Source organism: Lepidochelys kempii, chromosome 1 (assembly GCF_965140265.1).
Source record: "Lepidochelys kempii isolate rLepKem1 chromosome 1, rLepKem1.hap2, whole genome shotgun sequence".
NCBI classification, from domain to species: domain Eukaryota; kingdom Metazoa; phylum Chordata; order Testudines; family Cheloniidae; genus Lepidochelys; species Lepidochelys kempii.
This window is the reverse complement of record NC_133256.1, coordinates 193,693,308-193,716,942: the sequence shown is the minus strand read 5'-3', so window position 1 is coordinate 193,716,942 and position 23,635 is coordinate 193,693,308. Positions and strand designations below refer to the sequence as shown.

Sequence of the window (23,635 nt, the reverse complement as noted above, 5' to 3'; positions counted from 1 at the left end):
CATTCACTGAGCTTTGCAAGGTCCCTCTGAAGTTCTAAAATATTAAAGGGTCATCTAACCTGTAAAATTTCTTGTCATCAGCAGTTTTTTCCATGTCTCTATTCATACCCTTTTCCAGATTATTTAAATTGTTTTGTGACTTTTAGTGAGTTCCTGATCCATGACATTATTTCTCATTCTGTGACTACTTAATTTCCTCAATAGTCTTTTACAAGAGAGATTTTTTTCCAAAGTCTTTTTAAAAAAAATCAAAATCATTTTTATCAGCCAGTTCTTTTTATCCACTATTTTGTTTACAGGCTGAAAGAATTCTAATGGGTGGGAGAAGTCATGCTGATTTTGGTTTATTACTATCATTAAATGTTCATCTTGGTGTTTTATAATGCTGCTGTTCAGATATTATTTCATCCAATTTCCTGGTACTTAGTGAGGCTTGCTTGTCTAACTCCCAGAATCACCCGAGCATCATCTTTAAAGATAGGGGCAACATTTACTGCCTTTGTGTTTCAATATAGTAGCTGATGTTAATGAGTGCATATAGTTGTCAAGAGCCACTTCTTGCAGAATTCTTGGATGTATAGCATCAGGTCCTGTTGTTCCTCTTTAATTTAATGTAATCAGTTTGTTCCTGTATCTGTTCTTTTGACACCTCAATCTCTAACGTTGCTTCACTTTTATGGTTTAAAGATTATTGGCCTAAGGTAGAAATCTCCACAACATGTGTTGTGGTGAGAATTCATGTAGCTTCTCTTCCACAGCTTTCTCCTCTATAATTGCTCGCTTTACTTTGATAGTTCAGCAGAGCTGCTGCTTCTACCATTGCTTTCTGCTTCCAATATACTTGTATGTTTTCATGTCTTTATCTGTTTGATCTTCAGATTCTATCTTTGCGCTCCTGACTTCCATCTCACTTTTTAACCTACCATAGTTTGCTACTTTCTGTAGGCTTATTTGGGGAGGTGTGTGTGGGTGGGGGGGTTGGTTTTGTTTTTTAAAGAATGCTTGTATGGCTCAAATTCTTCAACCTGTCCATTTAACTATATTTTGCCCCCCCCCCTTTTTGCTTCTCCTGTCATTGCAGGGGTGTGCATTCCTTTCAGTGATTCAATTATGGTATACTTAAGTAGTCTTACTGCTGAGGTTAAGGATTTATTTACTCACTTTTGATGTTATAATCTTAAGGAATAATTAGTAGAAAATACTTTTTCCATCCATGAATTGATATATACCAGATTATTTGGGTTTTTTTTAAATAGATCTATATTTCATTCATAATAGTGGGTGCCAAACAGACTTTTTATTGGGCAATTTGACTGTATTGGTCTCTTACAGGTGTTGGGTTTTGGAAAACTTCTTGCTGACACTAAAATACATTACATTACCACTTTGCAGAAAATCATGATGCTCTATGGAAAACACAAAAACATTAAGTGGAAAGTACATTGTGAGAGCCATATAGAGCTGAATATTGATATTAAAACACCTTAATTTTGGTTATGCACCAAATTTAGGGGTATATTATGTCCATACAGTAAGTGTGCCAGGAAGTGGGGGACAACACCAGAAGAAGCCTCCTCACCCACTGACCACAAGGACTGCATGAAGTTAGCACCAACAATGGTATTTGCCTTCTCAAGGGAAGGTGGGACATTTGTGGATCCATGGTCCCCATCAAGTGACCAACACAGCTTAATGGGGCAGCGGAGAGTGCATGTTGTACCCTGTCACAGGCTAGTCAGGTGTCCTCACTGCTCTATGGAGTTCCAGGAGACACTGTTCCCACTTGGAACACAATGTATCCCTGCACTCCTACTGGTGTTGCTTACCTCTGTCCAGCCTCTTATGTCAGACTTAAAGGATTCTCTTTTCTGCTGAGGAATGTGTGCTCAAGCTAAATGAAACTTTAGAAATCAAGGAGTTCTGCTAATAGAATTTATCCTTGTAAACCAACATGATTCTAGGAAATCTATAATCAATTTTAGGCTTCTAGACTGCAAGAAGATCATTAGTTTTTTGTAAGAGATGCCAAGTCAAACATTATTAAAAATCTAATCTTTCAAATGATATGACAACCTTCAACTCCCAGTAGACCAGAAGGAGTTCACACTGGAGTGTTAAAATATTCAGGATGCCAGAATTACATGACGTACTGCACTTAACCCTCCTGATTACAACACAGAGTTCAAATCCAGTCTTGCACTTCCTAGTTTTCTGACTTGAAGTTTCCCATTCTGTTGTGACGGTGGAACATCTCTCTAGTATTTCCCACATTAGTTAAATGGCTCTTATATCCTCAGGTGCTGTATGGTGGTGTAATGACGTGTGGGATGTAATCCTCACATCTTTACCATGCTACTTCCTATGCAAAGCCAGTAGTGCTATCGATCCAAGTCTTCCCGTTTACACTAAATTAGAAGTTGGTGTGTATTAAATATGGCACCTACTGTGGAGTTTGTTTTTAATGACAAATTAATGAAGGAAGTTTTAAAGGCAGAAAAGAGAAACCCGAAGCAAGTCAGTGTAAAAGTAGAGTATTTTAGTAATTTTTTCCCCTCTAGAGAGGCAAGTGTATGCAAACCTTTTTCATACTGCCCTGCTCAGTAACATCTGTGCCAACAGATGAAAAGTAAGTGTCCTGGTACATAAGGAAAACTGGTGTATGCAGAGAAACTGTTTACCCCGATGCCCACAATGATTTCCGAGGGAGAATCCTCTGCCAAACGTGAGCTTGTCTCCCAGCCCGTTCTATAAACACCTCTCAGGGCTTTGCAGTTCAGAAGTAAGATCTTAAGTCTCGTATTCACTGCAGTTTTCCCCCAACTTTGAATTATTCATAGCAATATGTGAGAAGGGTGGTGGCCTCTGTTCTTTCACTGAAAAGGGAGAGGCCCTAGCATGAGGAGGTCTGTGTTTAAAGACTGCTCTGGTCAGAGTGTCAGTCTTGCCTGAGATGAAGGCCAAGAATGTAATGAGTTCTTGCTTCCTGTGACAAGATTCCTTCCTGAGTGGTGGTCTATGATCTCTTGAGTCTGAGTCAATATCCTGCTTCAAAGAAATAAAGGTTTGAGTAGACATTGAAGGGGAATCACCCTGAGGAAGAAAATTCCATAGCCTCTCTACCCTATATTAAGCATGTGCTCAGAGAATAGGAGGAAACAAGTTGAGTGAGAACTAATCCTCCCTTACCAAGGTGAAGCAGGAATCTATGCAGTTGCTCTGTGTCTGAGTCATTGTGGGGAGAACAGATGATCTCCTGATATATCTTACTGAATCTTGATGGTTTTGCTTTTGGGGACATGCCCTCTGGAAGAGGGAAACTAAATGATACTGATCAGGCAGTTGTCTCTCTTTGGTTAGGTCTTTATACGTGTGCCTGCTGTCTGAAGTAGCAAATGAACCAATAGAGTTCATGTAACCACTGATAGTAGAAATTAGGCCTATATTAGTAATAACGCCGATATTATTAACATTTGACAATATTCATTATTATTGCGAGATGGGCCCAGTCCTCTCTTTGATGCCTGCATCCCTTAATTATTGTATAATGCCCTTTCTAGTGAAATTGGTGAATGAAAGCAGCAGAAAAGTTGACTCTTCTGTTGAGTGAATTTGCAATGAACCACAATTCACTGGTTTAAGCAATTCTAAGATCTTTAGTACTTGAGAATATACAGATAGAAATTCTCTATCTGCATCATCAGCTGTGTCTCAGGTATGTCTAAGATGACTGTTGCTGTAGTGTCTGAGGATTTAGAATCCGGAAGGCAAAACAAGTGGATAATAAAGGGGGCATCTCTTATATAGATTTCTTGATTGCCTGTAATGATAGGGAAATGGATAAAGAAAAAGTAGGTGACAATTTAATTAGAACGCCGTTGGTTGCCCGAATGTGGTAGTGGTATTTTAAACCCTTTAACGCAACAACAACAAAATCCAGTAAATTCAATACCGCCATTTTCATGAGAATAATTATATAGTAGTACAGAGCTGGGCAAAAATATTTCTCGTCTTGTGAGTGTCCTGACCTAGAAAGAACAAAGTGAGACTTTAGGGCTCTAGCCCTAGGAAAACAAACATTTAAAAAACCCTTCTTTTTGAGGTTCACCCTCTTGTGTCTAGCCTGGCTTTTTTTTCCCCCCAGCTGTTGTTAAGATGGTAGGATATGATATGTTGCAGTGGTTTTCCAGAAAATGCTGTGCCATGATGGGATTATAATCTACTGTGGTTCAGAGCTTCACCAGCCACTGATTTCCATACATGCAATTTTTAGGATAACTAGGCTTTTTGGTTTGCATAGTAAGATGCTAGGAGGTGGGGATGAAAACAGATGTTTAACTGGGCGACTTCCCTATTCTCTCAACATAGGATTCTGTATGCAAAAAACAAACAGTAGCATCTGGAGTTGCCTAGCATTTGAAATGTCTGAGACCTTATGGCATATGTAATCATATAAGAAGTAAAAAAGGCAAATGGTGCATTGGAAAGCTACATAGTAGTTGATGAATGTGTGTGTTTTAAGTTAAGAAGAATTCTTAGAAACAAGAATCAACTAATAGAACATATGCTGCCTCCCTATCTCTGTGACAAAGGCCCTAACCCACTCCTCCCACTAAATTGCCAAACCTTCCTGCACCATCCTCTCACCCTACCTCCCCAAACTGGGGCAGCTCTTCCACACCTCTTAAGAGAATCAACCTGTCCTTTCTACCAATTTCAACAATTCTCTCCCTTGTCCTCCTGTCCGATATCCCTAGAAGCAGCTTCTAAAATTCTTCTCTATCCCTCAAGACAAGTCCTCTAATCAGATTTCCACCCCACTCCTAACAAAAATCCTCCTCATTCCACTCTGCTATTCTCTTTGCAAAAACCTCTCTCCCCTACCTGGACAACATCTCCAGTTTCATGAACCCTCCTGGATCATTTTTTCAGCTGCACAAGATGGAAAAACGTCTGTTTATTAGCTGATCTGTGTCATGTTTCACTTTGTTAGGCTATAATTATAGTAGATATGCATATTCTGCATTGTGTTCTTTCAGGATCCTTCTTTTTATCTGTCTCACTTAAAGAACTGATTTAGATTCCTTTTTTGAGCAAACAATCTATGTTTTATCAGTGCAATAAGTCCACTGATTTCTTTTTTCTGTAAACCCTCAGAATGGTTCACTCTTCTGGTATTTATCTTTTAACAATGTTCCTTTTATCATAGATTTGGATTTGTCACTTATTCCTAGTGGAGAAGTTATTAAGCAGATTGGAGAAGCTCTGCCAGTATCATGCACCATCTCTTCCAGTAGAAACGCAACTGTGTTTTGGATAAAGGTTAGTAATAATTCTTGTTAATGCCTACTCACTTTATTTGGTTACCTGTTAAGATTTCTCCCTCAGTGTTCTGGGAAGAATCTTTTTTAAAATTGATCTTTTATAAGCAATGACCACCTAAAATATTAACGTGGACATTTAATACTGTACATTTTTGGACCAATTTGCATAAGTTTTCAAAGGTGACTAGTGATTTTGGATGCCTCACTTTTTTGGTGTGCTACTTGACACTTTCAGAAAAATAAAGTGCTTTTAAAAACTTTAGCCACTGTCTAAAAATCATTCCCTTTTAAGGTGCCCCACTTCGGCACTGAAAATATTGAGGTCGCTAGACACACTAAACACAGCCTATATCTTCAGAAATTATGTTTTTGTCATGTTTCCCATAAACATACTAAAAGGACAGCATATGTTGGGGGGGGGGGGGTTGACGGGATGTTTCAGGGCACTGGTAAGTGAGAAAGTTTGTCAGAGAGTGTTCAAATCTGATCCTGATTGATAGACCACCACCTAATTTGACTGGTCAGTGGCTTGTGTTGAAAGAAAGTGTCCATTTATCACCACTGTTACCAAAACTGGCAGCCTCTGGCCATCTTAGTAGGCCATCTTACTAGGGAGGCCAAAGACAGAATAGACTACAGACACCAAACTATCTTCTGATCCTCTCCTTCAAAGCTGGGACCTATCATGGTGGGCAAGGGAAGGTGGCATAGGTAAGCTTGCAAGCATACTTGCCATGCTGTCCCTGTTTTGTATATAAGTAGATCACTAAAGCCTGCTGAGCTCTCCATACAGCACTGTTTAGAAATTGGAAACCTCTTTTTTCATACTTGGCACAGCTGTTGCTAATTACATTGTCAAATGCTGGGTTTTAGTTATTGGATGGACGGTTAAACATGAGGAAGAAAAAAATCAAATGTACAAATACCAAATAGGGAATAACTATTTGGCTAGGTGGTAATACTGCAGAAAAGGATCTGAGGGTTGCACTAGATCACAAATTGAATGTAAGCCAATAATATGATGCAATTGTGAAAAAGGCAAGCAACATTCTGGGGTGTATTAACAGGAGTGTTGTATTTAAGATAAGGGAAGTAATTGTCCCCTCTATTCCACTCTATGGTGAGGCCTTGGCTGGAGTATCTAGTTTTGGGCACCATGCTTTGGGAAAGATGTGGACAAATTTGGAGAGAGTCCAGAGGAGAGCAGCAAAAATAAAAGGTTTAGAAAACCTGAATCTTGAGAAAAAATTATGAAGGGGGCGGGACCTTGATAGGTCTTCAAGTATGTTAAGGGCCATTGTAAAGAAGACTGTGAGTGATTGTTCTCATGTCCACTGAAGATAGGAATCTGCTTAATCTGCAGCAAGGGGGATTTAGGTTCAATATTAGGGAAAAAAAAATTGTAACTATAAAGGATAGTTGAGTACTGGAATAGGTTCCCGAGGGAGGAGGTTGTGGAATCCCTGGTCTTTGAGATTTAAGAAAAGGTTAGACACCTGTCATGGATAGTCTAGGTTTACTTGCCTTGGTGCAGAGGATAGACTAGATGATCTCTTGAGGACCCTTACAGCCTTATGTTTCTATGATTAAGGCCCTGATCCCACAAAGCATGTGTGGAGTTCCACTGAAATCTATTGCAGTGCTTATTTATAATGAGGTTGATGAGAGACTCTCACACTTAACTTTAAGCATATGCTTATTTGGGTTGGGGCCTAAATTGGAAATTATGTGGACTAACTTCTTACTTTATCAGGACAATACCAGAATGCAGACAGATCCATCATTTTCAAGTCTACAGTACCAGGATGCTGGAAACTACATCTGTGAAACTACTCTACGGGAGGTTGAAGGGTTAAAGAAAAGTAAAACACTTACACTTATTGTGGAAGGTAATGGAGCACATAGTTATGCTTTGTTAATACTGTAAATTGTACAATTCACAATTATTTTACCATAGTGCTTAAATATAATAATCTTTTAGGAAAACCTCAGATCAGAATGACAAAGAAAACAGAGTCAAATAAATCTAAAACAATAGTCTGCCACGTGGAGGGTTTCCCCAAACCAGCTGTGCAATGGACAATTACTGGTACTGGAAGCATCATAAATAAAGCAAGTATTTTTCTCATTCATTTATGCACAAGATTAAACTTGATAAGTTTATGGAGGAGATGGTATGATGGGATAACATGATGTTGGTAATTAATTGATCTTTAAATATTCATGGTAAATAGGCCTAATGGCCTGTGATGGGATGTTAGATGGGGTGGGATCTGAGTTACCCAGCAAAGAATTTCCTAGATATCTGGCTGGTGAATCTTGCCCATATGCTCAGGGTTTAGCTGATCGCCATATTGGGGTCAGGAAGGAATTTTCCTCCAGGGCAGATTGGAAGAGGCCCTGGAGGTTTTTTGCCTTCCTCTGTAGCATGGGGCACGGGTCACTTGCTGGAGGATCCTCTGCTCCTTTGAAGTCTTTAAACCACAATTTGAGGATTTCAATAGCTCAGACATAGGTGAGAGGTTTTTCGCAGGAGTGGGTGGGTGAGATTCTATGGCCTGCGTTGTGCAGGAGGTCAGACTAGATGATCATGATGGTCCCTTCTGACCTTCGTATTTATGAATCTAAGTATTAGTGTTTGAGGTCTGGAAAACCTTACTGACTTTGAGGGATTAAAGAAAACAAATATGCATGCATGGAGATTGGCAGTGATAGTCCTCTGCATAGCATAGGTTGGACAGCATGCACGAGCAGTTTGCATTAATTTCTTATGGTCAAATATTACCTTCAGTTATACCTTCACAGTCTTACTGAAGTCAAGGAGGTTGCACTAGACGTATATAAGGGCAGAATTTGGCCCTTAGCTTGCAGCTTCAGGGCGTGGATCATGTCTTGGAGATATATAAATAACTGACTATTAATTTTGGGTGCTCTTTTAGTTTATTATTTTAGTTTTAGTTTATTATTTTAAATGGTTCCCTTTTTCAAAACTGTAAGATTTTTAAAAGGTATTTACTTCTAGAACTTTCCTTATGAACAATTCTAGTATGACATTACAGTATACATTTTTTGTTCGATTGATTTCTTTTCCTTTCCAGACAGAGGAGACCAACTATGTTAATGGAAGATTTTCCAGTAAAATTGTAATTTCTCCTGAAGAGAATGTTACATTAACTTGTATTGCTGAAAACCAACTAGAAAGAACTGTCACATCGATGAATGTCTCTGCCAGTAAGTGTCTTCAGTTAGAAGCATTTCAAAAATGAGCAATAGAAGTGGTTTCCTTAAAGTTTCAAATGCCTTTTGCCAGCTTTTCTCTCTAAATAATGTGAGATGCTGATCGGTGCTGCAGTAGTATTGGAGGGTTGTTTTTTTCCCTTAAGTTCCACATCTCCTATATTAACCGACTTTAGTCCTCCAACCCAGCCTAGGTTGGTAGTGAAAGAAATTTGTTACTAGCGAATGGCTGTTCGGTGGCCTACAGTATGTGAAAATGAGTTGTATGATTTCAGTACAGTTCAAAGTGGACCAGTGTGCATATCACAGAAATCACAGCAGTGCTGACTAGCTCTCCTCTTTTAGCAGAAACCTCCCCTCAAACACCCATACTTGAACCCTGCAGGTTAGGGTTATGGCATATTGGCAAGGGGAAATAGGCCATGCGCTGCCATGGCTCATGATGCATCTGCTTTGGGGATAGTACTTCAGACTATCTATATCCTATCCTTCTCATTCATACACATTATAAAATTACTTTATTATTGAGATATCTTCTTTTCTTAGCCTCTAGTTTTGTGGTTTTTTATTAACTTTTTATGTGATTTCAGAACAGAATCCATTCATAGGTGCTAGGGTTTAGCGGACTACAGTAATGATAAAGTGGTAAAAAGTTACCCTATCATGAATGCTAACATATAAATGCTTAGTCAGAAGTATTCATAAGATTAAACTTGTCCTTTTTTGGAATAAAACACTTTTACATGATGCATTATGGATATAAAGCAAGGATTGCTGCCTAAAAAAATAAGATTAATTATTTTGTTGTGTGGCTGATGCAGCATTAAGTATGAGCATTTTGGGTCTAGCTGTAAAATAGCTCATTATATTGTTAAATATTACAGCATAATGTCAGGGTGAAGGTGACTTTCAGGTATCAAGTTTTTGTTTTTAATGTTTTTTTTATTTCAGTAAGTATCCCAGAATATGATGAGCCAGATGAAAGGAATGGTATGTAAGTGCTACAGAACCCTCTTTCTATCTGCTCTAGCTTTATGAAGTGTCATTGAATGAGTAATTTCCACAGTCCTCTCTGCCTTCAGAGTTCAGTTGAAATTGCCCAGTCTCAGAGGCAATAAGAATTAGACTCTGTTAAAAACTTTGCTTAATAGCAATGAAATTTTGCATATTATCACAATGCTCTAATAGTTTTGACTTTTTGACCACCTTTCTTGCTGGGGGCATTACTTGTATAGAAAATGTTTAATGCTGTGTATTATTGTTAGACACCTTAACAACTTTTCTTCTTTGTTTTAGGTGACAACAGAGAAAAGGTTAATGACCAGGCAAAGCTAATAGTAGGAATTGTGGTTGGTCTTCTGCTAGCAGCTCTAGTTGCTGGTATCATCTACTGGGTATATATGAAGAAATCAAAGTAAGACTTAATATAGAAGCTTGCTCTTGACTTTTTAAAATTAAAATAATGTGTACCTATCTGTTTAGCTCCCTACAGCATTTTGAAAATCTAAGGGCGAGAAGTTATCCTCATTTATAAAACTTATTTTGCATCTGAAATTAAAATGAATATCTTAATATGGAGGCAATGTATCATCTAGGGGTTAGAGCTAGGACTCCTTAAATCTGCCCCTGATTCAGCCGTGTGGCCTTAGTCAGGTCACTTAGTGCCAGATTGTGTTTCCATTTAAGTTAGTGATGCTTTTCCTATTTGACTTAAGTGGGATGTGGTATTTCAATTTGAGTCAAATGATGGGCTGTCACATCTGTGCAACCTCATGGATGGTCAGGTGAGTTCTTAGTGTAGGAGAAGTTGGCCAGCTCATACTCTCTCTAATTACCTGAATTTTATAGAAGGGTAAACAGATGCCAACTTCACAGGAGTATGTGAAGCTCAATTAAATTGTTCATATAGTGGTTTGAGATACTAATGAAGGAAGTTGTATTGCTTGAAAACTAGACATTGCCAGGGCTGACTAAAAATCTAGATCCAGAAGGTAGAGTCTATGTTGTGCCTATTAGCTCTGCTCATTTTCAGTACTAATGAAACTATCTGGAATACACTGGACAGTCTTTGAAATATCTTCCCCCTCATCCTCATGGTTATCAGGTCCCCTAACCATATCCAGCTTGCATCTGGTTCTGCTGAGTGTAGTCTTAAACTCTTTTCCCCATACATAGACCGTGGCCCTGTCAGGTGTGAAAGTGCAGACTTATGCTACCCCCATGCCTTCTCAGAGATTCAGAGGAGCTATCTGATTTACAGCAGCTGAGGATCTGGCCTACACAGCACCAAGATCATTTATAAAGTGTTCTGAAAGTGAAAGTAGTTATGTATGTTGTGTACATATTTATATAGACAGACATGCAGTATTAAAGTTTACTTGTATTTCCCTAAAACTTTGCACATTGATTTGCAATAGCTATATAATATACATATTCTGAGTTTTGATATGAAGAATTGTTTCTCATTCAGTTGCCATACTTACAAGGGCTTCCCTCATCTATTTCTGGCATTATAAAGTGCTCCCATGAAGTCTTTAGATTTTACTTCCGTACAATACCACAAACATAGCTGTGCAGGGGATTTTTGGAACTTCCTGAATAAGGAAGCTTTATAAACATATGACTGAGCACAGAAATATTAAGCATGTGCTATTTATAAAGCTTCAGGAAATAAAAAAAATTAAACTTCCCCATTACTAAACAAAATGTCCAGAATTTTTCTTCTCTCTCTCAATGGGGAGTCCAAAGCATGAGGTAATGACTCATTTGTGGGGGGAAATGTGATGATTCTTAGAATGTGGTGTGTCCTTTGCTGTGATGTGTTTCTATGCTTTATGGTGTTAAACTTTATTTTCCAAACTTTAGAAATTAAACATGAAACAAAAGGCATAAGAGAAATGGGAATATCATATTTATACTTAAAGGAGAAAATTAAATTAGCAGTGAGTAGATAGGCTCATTGGGGACCAAATATTTTAAGTTATGTTTAAATCATAATCAGTCTGTCTGACAGTCACTAGTTTCTTAAAAAAGAGAGTACTAGTGGCACCTTAGAGACTAACCAATTTATGTGAGCTGCAGCTCACGAAAGCTTATGCTCAAATAAATTGGTTAGTCTCTAAGGTGCCACTAGTACTCCTTTTCTTTTTTTGTGAATACAGACTAACACAGCTGCTACTCTGAAACCAGTCATTAGTTTAAGTGAATTATATTGCTGACAAGCACCCACTTTCAGTATACATTTATATTAACCTGGTCTCCTCTCCCTTGGGAATCAGTTTCCCTGTTTTCTGCATGCAGTACTTCCAAAGAGCAAGCAGAGCATCAGTATGTATGAAACAGAGGATTTCAGCACAAATTACAGCCCATAAATCTCAAATGCTGTCCTCTCAAAAACACCATTGCAATACTTATTGACACTGTGTGTCCAATCACAACCCTCCGTTTCCACACAGGCCACTCCCTCGAACAGTTAGTCACTTTTTGAACCCACCCTCGAACAGTTATTCACCTAATCTCTGCCCCCAAAGTGACGTCAATGGAAAGTCTGAGAAGGCAGCAGCACAGAACTTTCAAACCCTCGTGAGGCAAGAAAAATGTTTTTTTTTCATTAATGTATGTTGTGGTTTGTAGAATTTTCTATTGTCTTGTGATACAGGATAGTAGGAATTGTACTCACGGCCTTGGAGTGTATTCACAGTAACTTGCTTCTGTAGCTATTCATCATCTCAGCTTCACTTAATACAAAAGCTGATTATTGCCACGTCCTCTTCACCAGTTCAATGCAAATTAATTAGCAATCTGAGTAAATTGCCAGTGCAACCCCCAGCTAGGCAAAGTCTACATATTCTTGTCTTCATCTCATATTTTTAACTCTCTAGGGAATGGTTTTTACATACATATATCATTTAGAAAAGAAATCGAAGTAGTGCCTCTGTTTCCCTTCACTCTGAAACAGAAATCCTGAGGGAGAATTTGCATTTCTAAATAAATTAATTAAATCTTTTGTCCTACTTTCATTATCTGGGATTGGGAATACACAAATTCCAGGTAATGTTATGAACTAGTTTCCACTGATTTATTGCAGCTTTAAAATGAAGGAAAAAACCTGAAATTTGGCTGAACATTCAAACTGCAGCAGTTTTTACCATGATCAGATGCACACAGAATTGTTGGAACCAGTCAGCATCCTCAGTCATTCTGAGCTAATTGCTAACCTCTTCCCAGACTGAAATTTGTCATTGAATAATTAACAAAAATTTTACTTTTTTGTTATTTTGTAGATGGTTAGTATGTTAAAACCAAAAGTTGCACAGTGTGTTACAGAACCCTCACAAGTGCATGTGTCTCATATACTTACAGTTACAAAGGTCACATTATTGTAAATGGGGGAGACACACGGGGAACAAGCTGGTTGTGCTCTATATTTAATGAGTATAGTCTAAATCAGAGAACAACACTGGAAAATTATTTTTTCACTAATTGATACTACTTATTCCACAGTGATCTCTAAATTAAAAAAATGTTTGAAAGCAATCTTCCCCCAGAAAAAAACAAGTGAACCTGTAAACCCTTTAGCACCATTTTACCTACCTTTCAGAGAGCCTTTGAGTCAGGAACCCCTATGGTAATCATTTTCTTGAAGGCAGGACTTCTGAAGGAAAAGCTTGAAATGTCAAATGAGGAATTAAACTTTATTAAAAGGATATAGGGATCCATACATTCTGAGTTGAGAAAGAGAAGTACAGGAGGCAGACACACCATCTATAAAATTAAGTAAAACAGTATTTTTATAACCAATTTCTGACACTCTTGACTTGGTTACAAGTTTGGTTCAGACAAGTAGTCAGCTGTTTTTTCACAACATATTAACGTGCCATCTCTATTTGTGCATCCATGCTCCCCAACTGTTGTTGTTCTGAATTAATTCTGGGAAAGTGTGCATATCTATGTCCCCTACTGCTCCAGCAGGGGATAGACTACCCAGAGGGGGAGACAGTGGCACTTAGGGTAATGGAGACCCAGAAACTCCGCTTTAGAGGACTAGCGAGTCTTCTACATACATACTGTAAGGGGTTCAGTCTACACTACAAAAATGACAATTTTATGTTCTCCAAGGAAGCTAGCAAAGGCAGTGCAGTTAGCTACCATGGTGACTAACAGTATTGACTAGATTATAAATTATGTTTCATGTCAACTACACCGGGTAAAAATAAAACCCGTGGTAGTGAGTCTCAGATTCTGGGTCAACTGATTCTACCTTGTGCTACAGGACTGAAAATAGCAGTGTAGCTGTTCCAGATTTCAGAGGCCAGGCTGACCTGGAACATCTACACTCTGAATTTCAGGGCCAAAGCCAGTTGACTTGGACTCAGGCAGGCTGCTGCTGGGTTGTTGGTTTTTGCCATGTAGATGTACCCTGTGTCATGAACTGGTTATAAAATCATGCTGTGTCTAGGCTAATGGGGTTAGCATGCAGAAGTTTCCTAGGGCTGCAGGTCCAACCCTCCTCATACTGCTGGGAATCGCCATGCAACAAGGCTCCTGTGTTTTAACAAGGTAATTTAAACAGTGTTAAAAATGCTGGCAGTTACATAAGCATTGCCTGCTTTAGGGCTACCGATGGAAATTTTATACTAAAGTCCCTAGTGTTCAGCAAATGTAGTGAGACCACTGAGAAGTCAGCCTCTGCCAACATTGTCATAGTTAAGTCTTGACAGAGTGGGTGAGGTAATATCTTTTATTGGACCAACCTCTGTTGGTGAAAGAGAAGCTTTCAAGTACCACAGACCTCTGTGGACTACGATATCTTGGGACCAACGTGACTACAACAACATAGTTAAGTCTTCAAATTTAAGTGTTCTAAATCCATGTGTAAGCATCTAAGTGGCCTGGTTCTCAGAGGGGCTGAGCATGTGCAGTTCTCATTGCATTGATGTGGGCCATATCTTAACTTCTGTGAAGGGGATGGGTACTCAGCCCCTCTGAAAATCTGGCCACTAGTACAGGTGGCATAGTCACCCAAATTAGAAGCCTTGAAGGGTTGAGGAAGAGGTATGTGATATTCAATCCTTACATATAACAGAGTAATTTTGTTTAAAAATAAAACTAACACCAGTTGGACCATTACAGCAACTTCTATGATTTTTACAATAGAACAACTTTAACCTAAGCAGATAATGTCAGATACAAAGCCTTTCAACCTTAAGTAGCAACTCACAGGAGAGCCAAAGTAGGGACAGCAGCTTTGGGATTTTATAGTAATTCTGCATCTCTCTCTCCATTGCTGTGGTTCGTTCTCTCGAGTCTAACATGTCACATTTGAAATACAGCTCTTGAATTGTTCAAATTTTAATATCCAATGGAAAAATAGGCCTCTCTCTGTCAGTCACGTTCCCTGGCAGAAACAGTAGTTTTCCTATCATCCCCTGTCAACTTGTCCTTCTCTGCATTTGTTGGTACCCGTACCCCTTTTGAGAAAGCCTGGTCTCATCACTGAAAAGGCCCTCAGGGGTTATCGCCTATAATTATCTGCTCAGCACATTCTTCTCCCACAAGACTCCAAATTCTTTGTCCCTCATCCCTACTCTCAATCTCTCTATTTTTGTAACCTAATGTTTAGAAAGGAGACCTGCTCATGAGGAGTTGTTCAGATGACAAGCAAAATCCATCCAAGGAGAGCAAATTGGTTTTTTTCTCTTACTCTGGCTTAGAGATTTGCAAAAAGAATTTAGGATCACATGAGAAATTCAACCACTGTCAGTATTGATTTTTCTTCTTGTTTGGTTTCGTTCACTCTCTCATTTTCCTCTGTGCGGATCAGTCTTCTCTGGCTTTGAGATATTCAAAGAGAGAATGAAAATAACTTCCCAGAAGAGACTTACAATGGGTGTAACAAGTTACTTTGTGATATAATCCCACTGTTTAAATGACAGTTGTCTACAGGTACATCTGTGCTGCATAGTTAACCCAGGATCTTAAATTTTAGCCTTAATTTCTACCTATCAGTATCATCCACAAAGAAAACCCTCTGATCTGGGTTTGGAGGACAGACAAAATCACTCAAGTACTGATAGTCCTCCAATATTCTTCTAATGCTCTTCCTCCCCCACTCCCCCAAGGATTGACAAGTTCTTCCATACTTGATCAGCAAAGAACCCTAAAGCATCTGAGAAAAAAGAACAATGGGATATGCCCTGAGATACACACAGGCTTGTGCCGAAACAATGAGGACCCAGTAACACGAGTAGGGCTTTATTGTGGGAATGCTCAGATCCAGGAGCTAATCACCTTGGTTAACTGTTCAGTTTCAGCATAACTAGTGATCAGAGACTTGGATCTTTGAACTAACGCAACGAATTCATGCAGAGAGAGACCACAATAGCAATACCATTAAACAACATAGTTGAAAGAAAGTGGTAAAAAGGCTGAAGTAACTTCAAGCATTAAAAATATACTAGCCAATGTAGTAATCTACCTTAAAACAGAGAGGCAGCTATTGCAATTTCAAATGTCCAATCATCTATTTAGACCTCAGGTCCATCAGCCTTTGTCACTCTTGCTTGACCTGATGCATCAGGTCTGCTGCCCACTTTCCATGCTGGGGAATTGGTACTTCCAGTAGTAGCACTTCAGCCATGTCTGAGATTTAGGATACAGTTGTAAGCTCCTGGGAAATGTTTCCCCCTGACTCATTTGGATTAGGACGTGACTAAACCAGAGCCCTTTATACTTTGAGGTCACTTAAACTGAGGCTGTTGGCAGTGTTCGCCTACGCTGCTAGTTGAAGCTAATGTCTTTGCACAGGCACACCCCACTAGCAAAAATAAAACCATTGATTTTAGAGGGCTGTATGCTGACTAGCAGCCGTGTGCCATGTCATAGTGTTCTGCTAACTTGTGCCATCATTGTATTTTGCAAGTCAGTGTCACTTCAGTCCTTTACCCTGAAGCTGTGGTAAGCATATGCATAAATCTGTCACAACAGATACTTCTATCAAGGAAACAAATTATCACAGAGAAAGTGTATATGATAAGCTGCTTTGACATGAGATTTAATGTCTCACGGCTTTTAAAATGTTATCACACTATTGCAGCAATCTTTCACCTTGGCTGATGGTGAGGTTTCTCACATTAAATGTTTGGCTTGGGGGGTTATTCTGCTAAACTAAACTAAGCACTTAACTCTCTAATTCATCTTCACTACTTACATTAAAGCAGACCTGCTATTTTAAATGAGTTATACCTCTTTCTCTCCCCCTACTCTCCCCAACATTTACAGTCTCTTCTCTATCCAAAAATGGTCAGAGATCCAGAAAAAATGCTTTGGGCACTGAAACAAGTAGAATCTAGGTGGTACCCAAAATGGTTTTCAATCTAAGAAGTGATCGACTTCTGCTCAGCACAAGCTCCAAAAGCTATTTTAATGTGGACACACACAAAGATTGTTGTGTTGATAAAGATGTCTTAGCCACACTTCGGCATTTAAAGTGCCTGTGGACAAAACCCTTAATGAAACATGCAGAAAACCTAGGGAATTGTCAAAAAAAAAATACACGTGCACAGCCAGCTTAGCCTCAGTAAACAGAATTCTCCTGGGCTCTTTTGCAATGTAGAAGTTCCATTGTTACTACTGTACGCATATGTAGTCCTACTGCAATGCTTATTGGTATATTCATAGTCCTATGCAAATGTTTCTAGTGTTGGTAATTGAACTCTTAAGAATTTTTTCTTTGCAGAGAGGGGGAGAGAGAGAGAGACACACGCACACTATATGGTAATATGAACAAAATGCTACAGACATGCAAATGAGACACTGATAATTTTTTTCTTGTAGGACACCATCAAAACACGTAGACAAAGACCTTGGCAATACAGAGGAAAATAAAAAGCTAGAAGAAAACAATCACAAATCTGAAGCTTAAAAGACAAATGTCAGTCATTCAAGGTAAGCAATGTGAACTGAAAAGCGTAGTACCAGGGTGTCCACCCTTTGGAAAATAGAATCAGAACTGTTTACCTGTGTATCCTATATCCTGTACAGCAAAGGGAGGTTCTCTTTCAGTTCAAGAGCTAGAGAGCCTGTGCTACTGCAATAAGATGATCCAATATTGATCTTTAGTCAACCTAGGACTTCAGAGTTGAGAAGTATGGGAAATTATGATGCCTTGTTCTCCCCTTTCAGACTATAAATAATCTTACTAAAGACAATAGGAATTATTTGTATTCTTGTGATTTTGGGGGAGCAAGACCCATGGCAACTATGGATTTTTAATAGAGCATGTGTACACACATTAAAAGAAATGCAAAAGGATTCTGACATTCAGAAATAAATGATCGCATGCATTTGAGCTCATGCACTCAGGGAAATTTAGTTATAAATAATTATATGATGTATACTCAAAGGAGAACATTTAGTTTTATTCACTATAGATAAAAATTAAAGTTTTTGGTGAGCTCAAAACAATGTACGTTCAAGAGATGAGATAAGTTCTTACAGTAAAACCACATACTATTACTAGCCTCATGCTGGAGGTAGTCATTGTGCCATGACTGTGCAAGAGAAGTGGAGACTTCCCCTCTTCTTTATAAAACAGAAGCTGCAGGAGGACCCACAGAATCCAAACAGCAATGAATACAGTGGTGGTACAACAAACCAACAGCATCCTCCAGTGGTCAGATGCAGCCACCACTGCTGCCTCTGTCTTCTTTTAATGTCACAGGCTGGGTCTTACACCGTCTTTCTGAACAGTGATATCATTTAGCACACACATATTGTGGAAGGCCAGGGTAAAGGGGGTAGAAATCAGTTTCCAATGTTCTTTAAATTATGGAAGTAAACAGTCAAAAGATAAGCTTTCATATCAAATTATCAAATTTACTCAGTTTCTAATTTAGTTTTTTTAAATTTGTGTTTCCACTTTTGAGCCTTCAATTTGAGAAACTTTAGAAAGGCCCGGGTTCAGAAAGTGCTGTGCACCTATCCTTTGTCAGCCCTCTTTGAAGTGTCAAGTTGCAAAGCCAAAAATGGAGGGGGACAAAATCATTGGTCACTTGAAAATTTGGTGTAGAAATTGTAAGTTTATTACACCAGGTTTCTTGTTCCAGTAAGATGGGGATAGAAGGGTACTTTAAGGGAAAAATCTAAGATCTTGAAAAAGTCTGGGTCTGAATGTTTGTTATTCATACAGTCTTGCCTCTAAATTTAGCATAAACTACCAGACAACTTTTCTTGCCACAAATACTCGAACGATTCAAAGATCTGAGAGACACAAAGGAAGGGCAATCAGACAGTCCATATAAACCTCTACTACTACTATTGTCAGGAATGTCCCTATTTATTGTGCAATAGTGTTCTAATCATTGATATTGTAATTAAAGTTTATGTTGCAAAAGTCCTCCATAGAGTTTGCTGTGCCAGAGTTCATCATTCAGGTAGGGAGTGTGTGGGGTGGGAGGTTGCTTTCAACTTTGGGGGTGAGAGGGTGGTGGAAGACTCTTGCTCTGCTCTTTTAATTGTGCATACCCTTGAAATTCTGCAGTCCTAGAGTACACTGGTGGGAGGAAAGGAATGTCCAACACCAGGAGGTTGAGCGATGGGAGAAAACTACAAGCAGTCACCCTCTCCTTCCCACTTCCAGCTACTGGTCTCTCGTGCCTTCACCTGCAAATGGCAAGCACCTTCACATCCAACCCCCCCGGAACTTCCTTGAAAAATCTGCTCTCTCCCCCTCCCCCCCATGAGTGCCCAGCTGCAAAATTATTCCTACCTACCTTTGCCCTGCTGACAGTCTTAAGAAAGATGCCCTCTCATATTGCAGATATCTGGACGCAAAGTAAAATGGGAAGGAAGAGAGCCCCTCTATGGATTCCTCACAATGCCACAGGGTGGCATTCCACCCTCCATTAAGTGATTGCTTGGGGTTGTATTTTAAGTGATCATTTTGCTGGCTGCAAACACGAGCCCAAAAGATACTGTGGTACTTTGTTAATCTGCTATGGATGTGAAGGCTTTAGAAGAACACAGAATTCTGAGTGTAAGGGATTTAAGGCCTTCAGAGATGGTGGAGTGGTCCTGTTTCCCTCAGCTTTAGAGAATGTCTAACACTGCAATCATAAGGTACGATTGCAGCTCCTGCAGGCCTACCTGAGCTAGATCAAATCAAGCTCCGGCTGGAGCCACAGCAGTGGTACAGGTGGCTTCCCCCAGTACAACCCCACTCAGGATCTCGAGCTAGCTTCCATCTAGCTAGATCAGTCATACCTCCTGATTGCAGTGTAGACCTACCCTTAGTGTTAGAAGTTCATCAGGCCTAGACTTTGTGGGAAGAGAGAGAGGAGAGGGCTCTGGTGAAATGAATTTTGCACAATTGAATTCATTTTGTCCAAGAAGGAAGTTTCTTCGTATTCCTTGTAAAAATGTCAAAAAATTAGTCCCTAAACTTAATTTACAAATTTCTGGGAAAATGCTCCCAGTGTCCGTAGCTTCTGTTTGCCAGAAACTGGGAGTGGATGACAAGGGATGGATCATTCGATGATTGCCTGTTCTGTTCATTCCCTCTCAACTACCTGGCATTGACCACTGTTGGAAGATAGGATTGTGGGCTAGATGGGCCATTTGACCCATTATGGCTATTCTTATGTAAAAGGGTGAAATCTGAATCCCTAAAATTTCCACTGCAATTTCACATGGGAAAGACATGGTTCACTTCCTGCCCTAATGTTTTGTGTAATGGTGTTGGACATTGTAGTAGCTGCCACATCCACAGAGGTGACTATGTTAGTGATGAATTAAATTAGCCCTGGGTAGTATGTGTGTATTGTTTTGGGTGCCTTCAAATCCGATGTGTTATATAAACATGAGCTTATCATTACATTCATGATTTGGAGAATGAATTTGATTCATCAGCAATGGACATATCTTTTTGTGATGTAATTTATAACTTGTTTGTAATATTTTCTGGTAACATTTATTTTGCAGTTAAATAAAGGCTATTAAAACTCCTGTCTAATTATGATAATTTTGCCAGTTACCTAGTTTAACTGACTGTTTTTCACATTTTCAGAGAATACATATAGAAGCATGAACGTGGATTGTATTCAAAACATATACAAAGAAGTGACAGTTATTCATGGTTCAAGTATTGAACAGATCATTCTACCAAGTTTTCAAAGGATTTTAGATGCAATTATCTCAAGTTTAAAAAAAAACTAATTTGGCATCAGCCAAGATAATAGGTCACCATGTTGTGTTCTGTTTGTTTTTGTAAATGTCTGCACTGAAGATTTTTTTGTTTGCCTTTATGTAAATTTTTTACGTAGCTATTTTTATACACTGTAAAGCTTTGTTCTGGGAGTTGCTGTTAATCTGATGTATGGTGTAATATTTTTATTTGTTTGTTTTTAGGACACCCTTTGAGCAGGTACATTTCTAATTCTGATTGCTATCCGTAAAACCCCTGCTTTTGTAGAGCAGAGATCTCAAACGTAAGGTTGTGTTATGGGGAATTATTGAAATCACAGTAGAGCGAGATGGAGCCAGGAATGACAAAAGTTCACTAAAGGGTTCATGAAAGTAAGAACAGCCACCTAACTGACCAGAAAAGGGCATAGACAGTTTCCAAGAATAAGCCTGAGAGTCTAGCACAGACTTCACCACAAAATTCTTGTTAGCCTGTGTACAGATTGCTGCTGCTAAACCTTTTCTCCGTGAGTGAATCACAAATGTATTGTTGAAAGCAGTTGGGAAAAAAGTTATTGATTGTCCTCACCATCTCATGGTAGATAAGAGAGTGACACTGTAATTTTGAATTGATTTGAAGTCCTTTTGGTTATCCACTGCCTTAAAGTACTGTATCTTTTCTTCGTTTCAACAAGATAACACTCAGAATTGGATTTTTTTTTTAAAACAGTGGTCATATCAAAGCTGCATTTTTCCACAAAAATAGAATATATATATATTTTTTGTGTGTTTTTGTTAACTCCGCTACAGATATTGAATGCACCTTGAGATAATTTTAATTTTAGTGTTTTTACCCGGTACATAATTTATCAAACAGTGCATATAATTGTAACAATGAAATGTCTATGTATCTTAAGTTTAACTTTATAAACGTGTTTTATGCTTGAGGAAATTTTTAGAACGATTATGTAAAAGGAAACTTTTTTGGGTAGATGGCACTTCTGAGTTTTTACTCTTGAACAGAAGTGTAGTTTCTGGGAGAATGTATTAGACAATTCTGATCATGGGAGGAAAATAAGTACATAGAGTAAGCAGAACATCAGGTTTCCATTTTTAAATCTATGATCCAGGGGGAAAAGTAAGTTTTTATAGACTGGTAGGCAAAAAAGTTAGTTAAAGAAATGGAAATTAGAAAACATTTTGCCACTTCTACATTATTTAGAAAAAACACTGTTGCTTGTAAATTTGTAAAATGTTAAATGTCTGGGCGGTAGTGACTGATGTCTTAATAAAAGCTTCCTGTAGTGCATTGGCATGGATTAAATACATAATGTCCTATAAACTCTCTGCTGTATAAAATATTAAGGGGAAAATCCTGTTATTTGCCTCCAAACTTTGATTTGTTAATGTTTTATTTAGCAAAGGGGGAAAAAAATCTTGGTCAACATTTAAACCAAAGTAAAAGGGTTGGGGGAAAAACCAAAGTTATTTGTTTTGCATGGCTAAGCCATTGTTATCTCTGTAAATACTGTGATTTTTTTCCCTTTTTTTTTTTTTAGAATTTGTTAAATTCTAAAATTTTTAGACACCTGTTTTCCAAAATAAAACGTGAACACACAAAAAAGGTACTTTATATACCATTTTTTTTTATTTTGGTGTGAACACCACTGCTAACTGAAATGCAGTGGGAGTGACTAGGAAAAAAAAGTTGTAATGGCTTTAAGTATGTGATGAATGACAGAAGTTTATTGTAATTCTCGATATTTTGAGAAGAAACCTTCAAGACTGATAAGTAGAGGGAATGGGTCAAAAAATATTTACCAATGTCTTGAAAAAAACAAGGAAGATTTTAAAAAGTAATCACTCAATTTCTACATCCACAATTGTGAAAAAGGAATAAAAACCTCACTTTTTGAAATTCTGCTGCATCTCCCATCCAGTTTTACTCTTCAACCCCAGGAGACAGATTTTTCCCTGTTCAGCCTTCACTTCAGGCATGTTCCAGGAACCACCAGTGCAAAAAAAAAAAAAAAAAAGGTTTCAATCCATGCCTAAAAGATAATAAAACTGAAGTATGAATTCACCTGCCTGTCTGACATTTCAGTTCAAAGGAACAACCCTGATCCTGTGAGTTCTTAACAGTAAAGTTACATGTGTGCGTAATCTCTGAAATCAGTGGGGTTCCACACAGGTGCTGGGATCTGCCACACATTGCAGATCAGGACTCAAGAATCAAATCTTATCACATTATGCAGAACATGGGTGCATGTATTTAGTACCCATCATTGAGACATCTGGGCACCTTACAAGTCTCTGTATGGTTTACATTTGGCAGGGTGAGGAAATCAGGTTTGGCCTCCAGAAAGAACTGCAATTATGGGCCATGAGGGCTAAAGTCACAGATGGACCACTCCAAATGAATTCATTTGATCTCAGTTGTTGGATTCATACTGTGGGTAATAATCACCTGCTTATATGCTGAATTTCAAGATAAAACATAGGGAGGGAGGGAGGAAGGAACTGTTATCCCCATTTCAACAATGGGGAATTGTGGCAGAACAAGAGATTAAACTCTGTGCCCAAGGTCATACAGGAAATAGTGGTTTACCACAAAATGAACCCACAGCTCCTAAATCAATCTTATGTTCTCCAGTTCAACTGAATCACAATACAGTGCCATATTGTTCAGTAGGACCAATTCTGCAATCACCACAAATAAAAGATCAAGGCAGAAATTTACAGAGTGGTGGTTAAAAATCTGCCCTTTTGAACAGGGGGGGATTTCACACACAAAAAAACCCTTAGTAGAAAATTATACTAGATTCTGCCCTTTGATTTTTTTTTTTTAAAGGCTCTAAGGGTGTAGTATATCTATGGTGTAATGCTTGCTTGTGCCC

General features: G+C 38.6%; 1 protein-coding gene across 2 annotated transcripts in view; it reads left to right on the top strand.

Moving 5' to 3' along the window:
* Positions 1–22,821, top strand: part of ALCAM (activated leukocyte cell adhesion molecule) — a 165,541-nt gene extending 142,720 nt beyond the window's left edge. The window contains exons 9-17 of one of the 2 annotated variants that reach the window (XM_073306611.1): positions 5,207–5,319; positions 7,075–7,210; positions 7,303–7,433; positions 8,420–8,552; positions 9,510–9,548; positions 9,855–9,972; positions 12,014–12,145; positions 17,394–17,504; positions 20,623–22,821. In XM_073306611.1, coding sequence (XP_073162712.1) covers positions 5,207–5,319; positions 7,075–7,210; positions 7,303–7,433; positions 8,420–8,552; positions 9,510–9,548; positions 9,855–9,972; positions 12,014–12,145; positions 17,394–17,481 — 890 coding nt within the window. In that variant the 3' untranslated portion in view covers positions 17,482–17,504; positions 20,623–22,821. The remainder of the gene's footprint in view (positions 1–5,206; positions 5,320–7,074; positions 7,211–7,302; positions 7,434–8,419; positions 8,553–9,509; positions 9,549–9,854; positions 9,973–12,013; positions 12,146–17,393; positions 17,505–20,622) is intronic. The other variant, XM_073306619.1, reaches the window with a different exon arrangement.
* Positions 22,822–23,635: the final 814 nt, after the last annotated feature.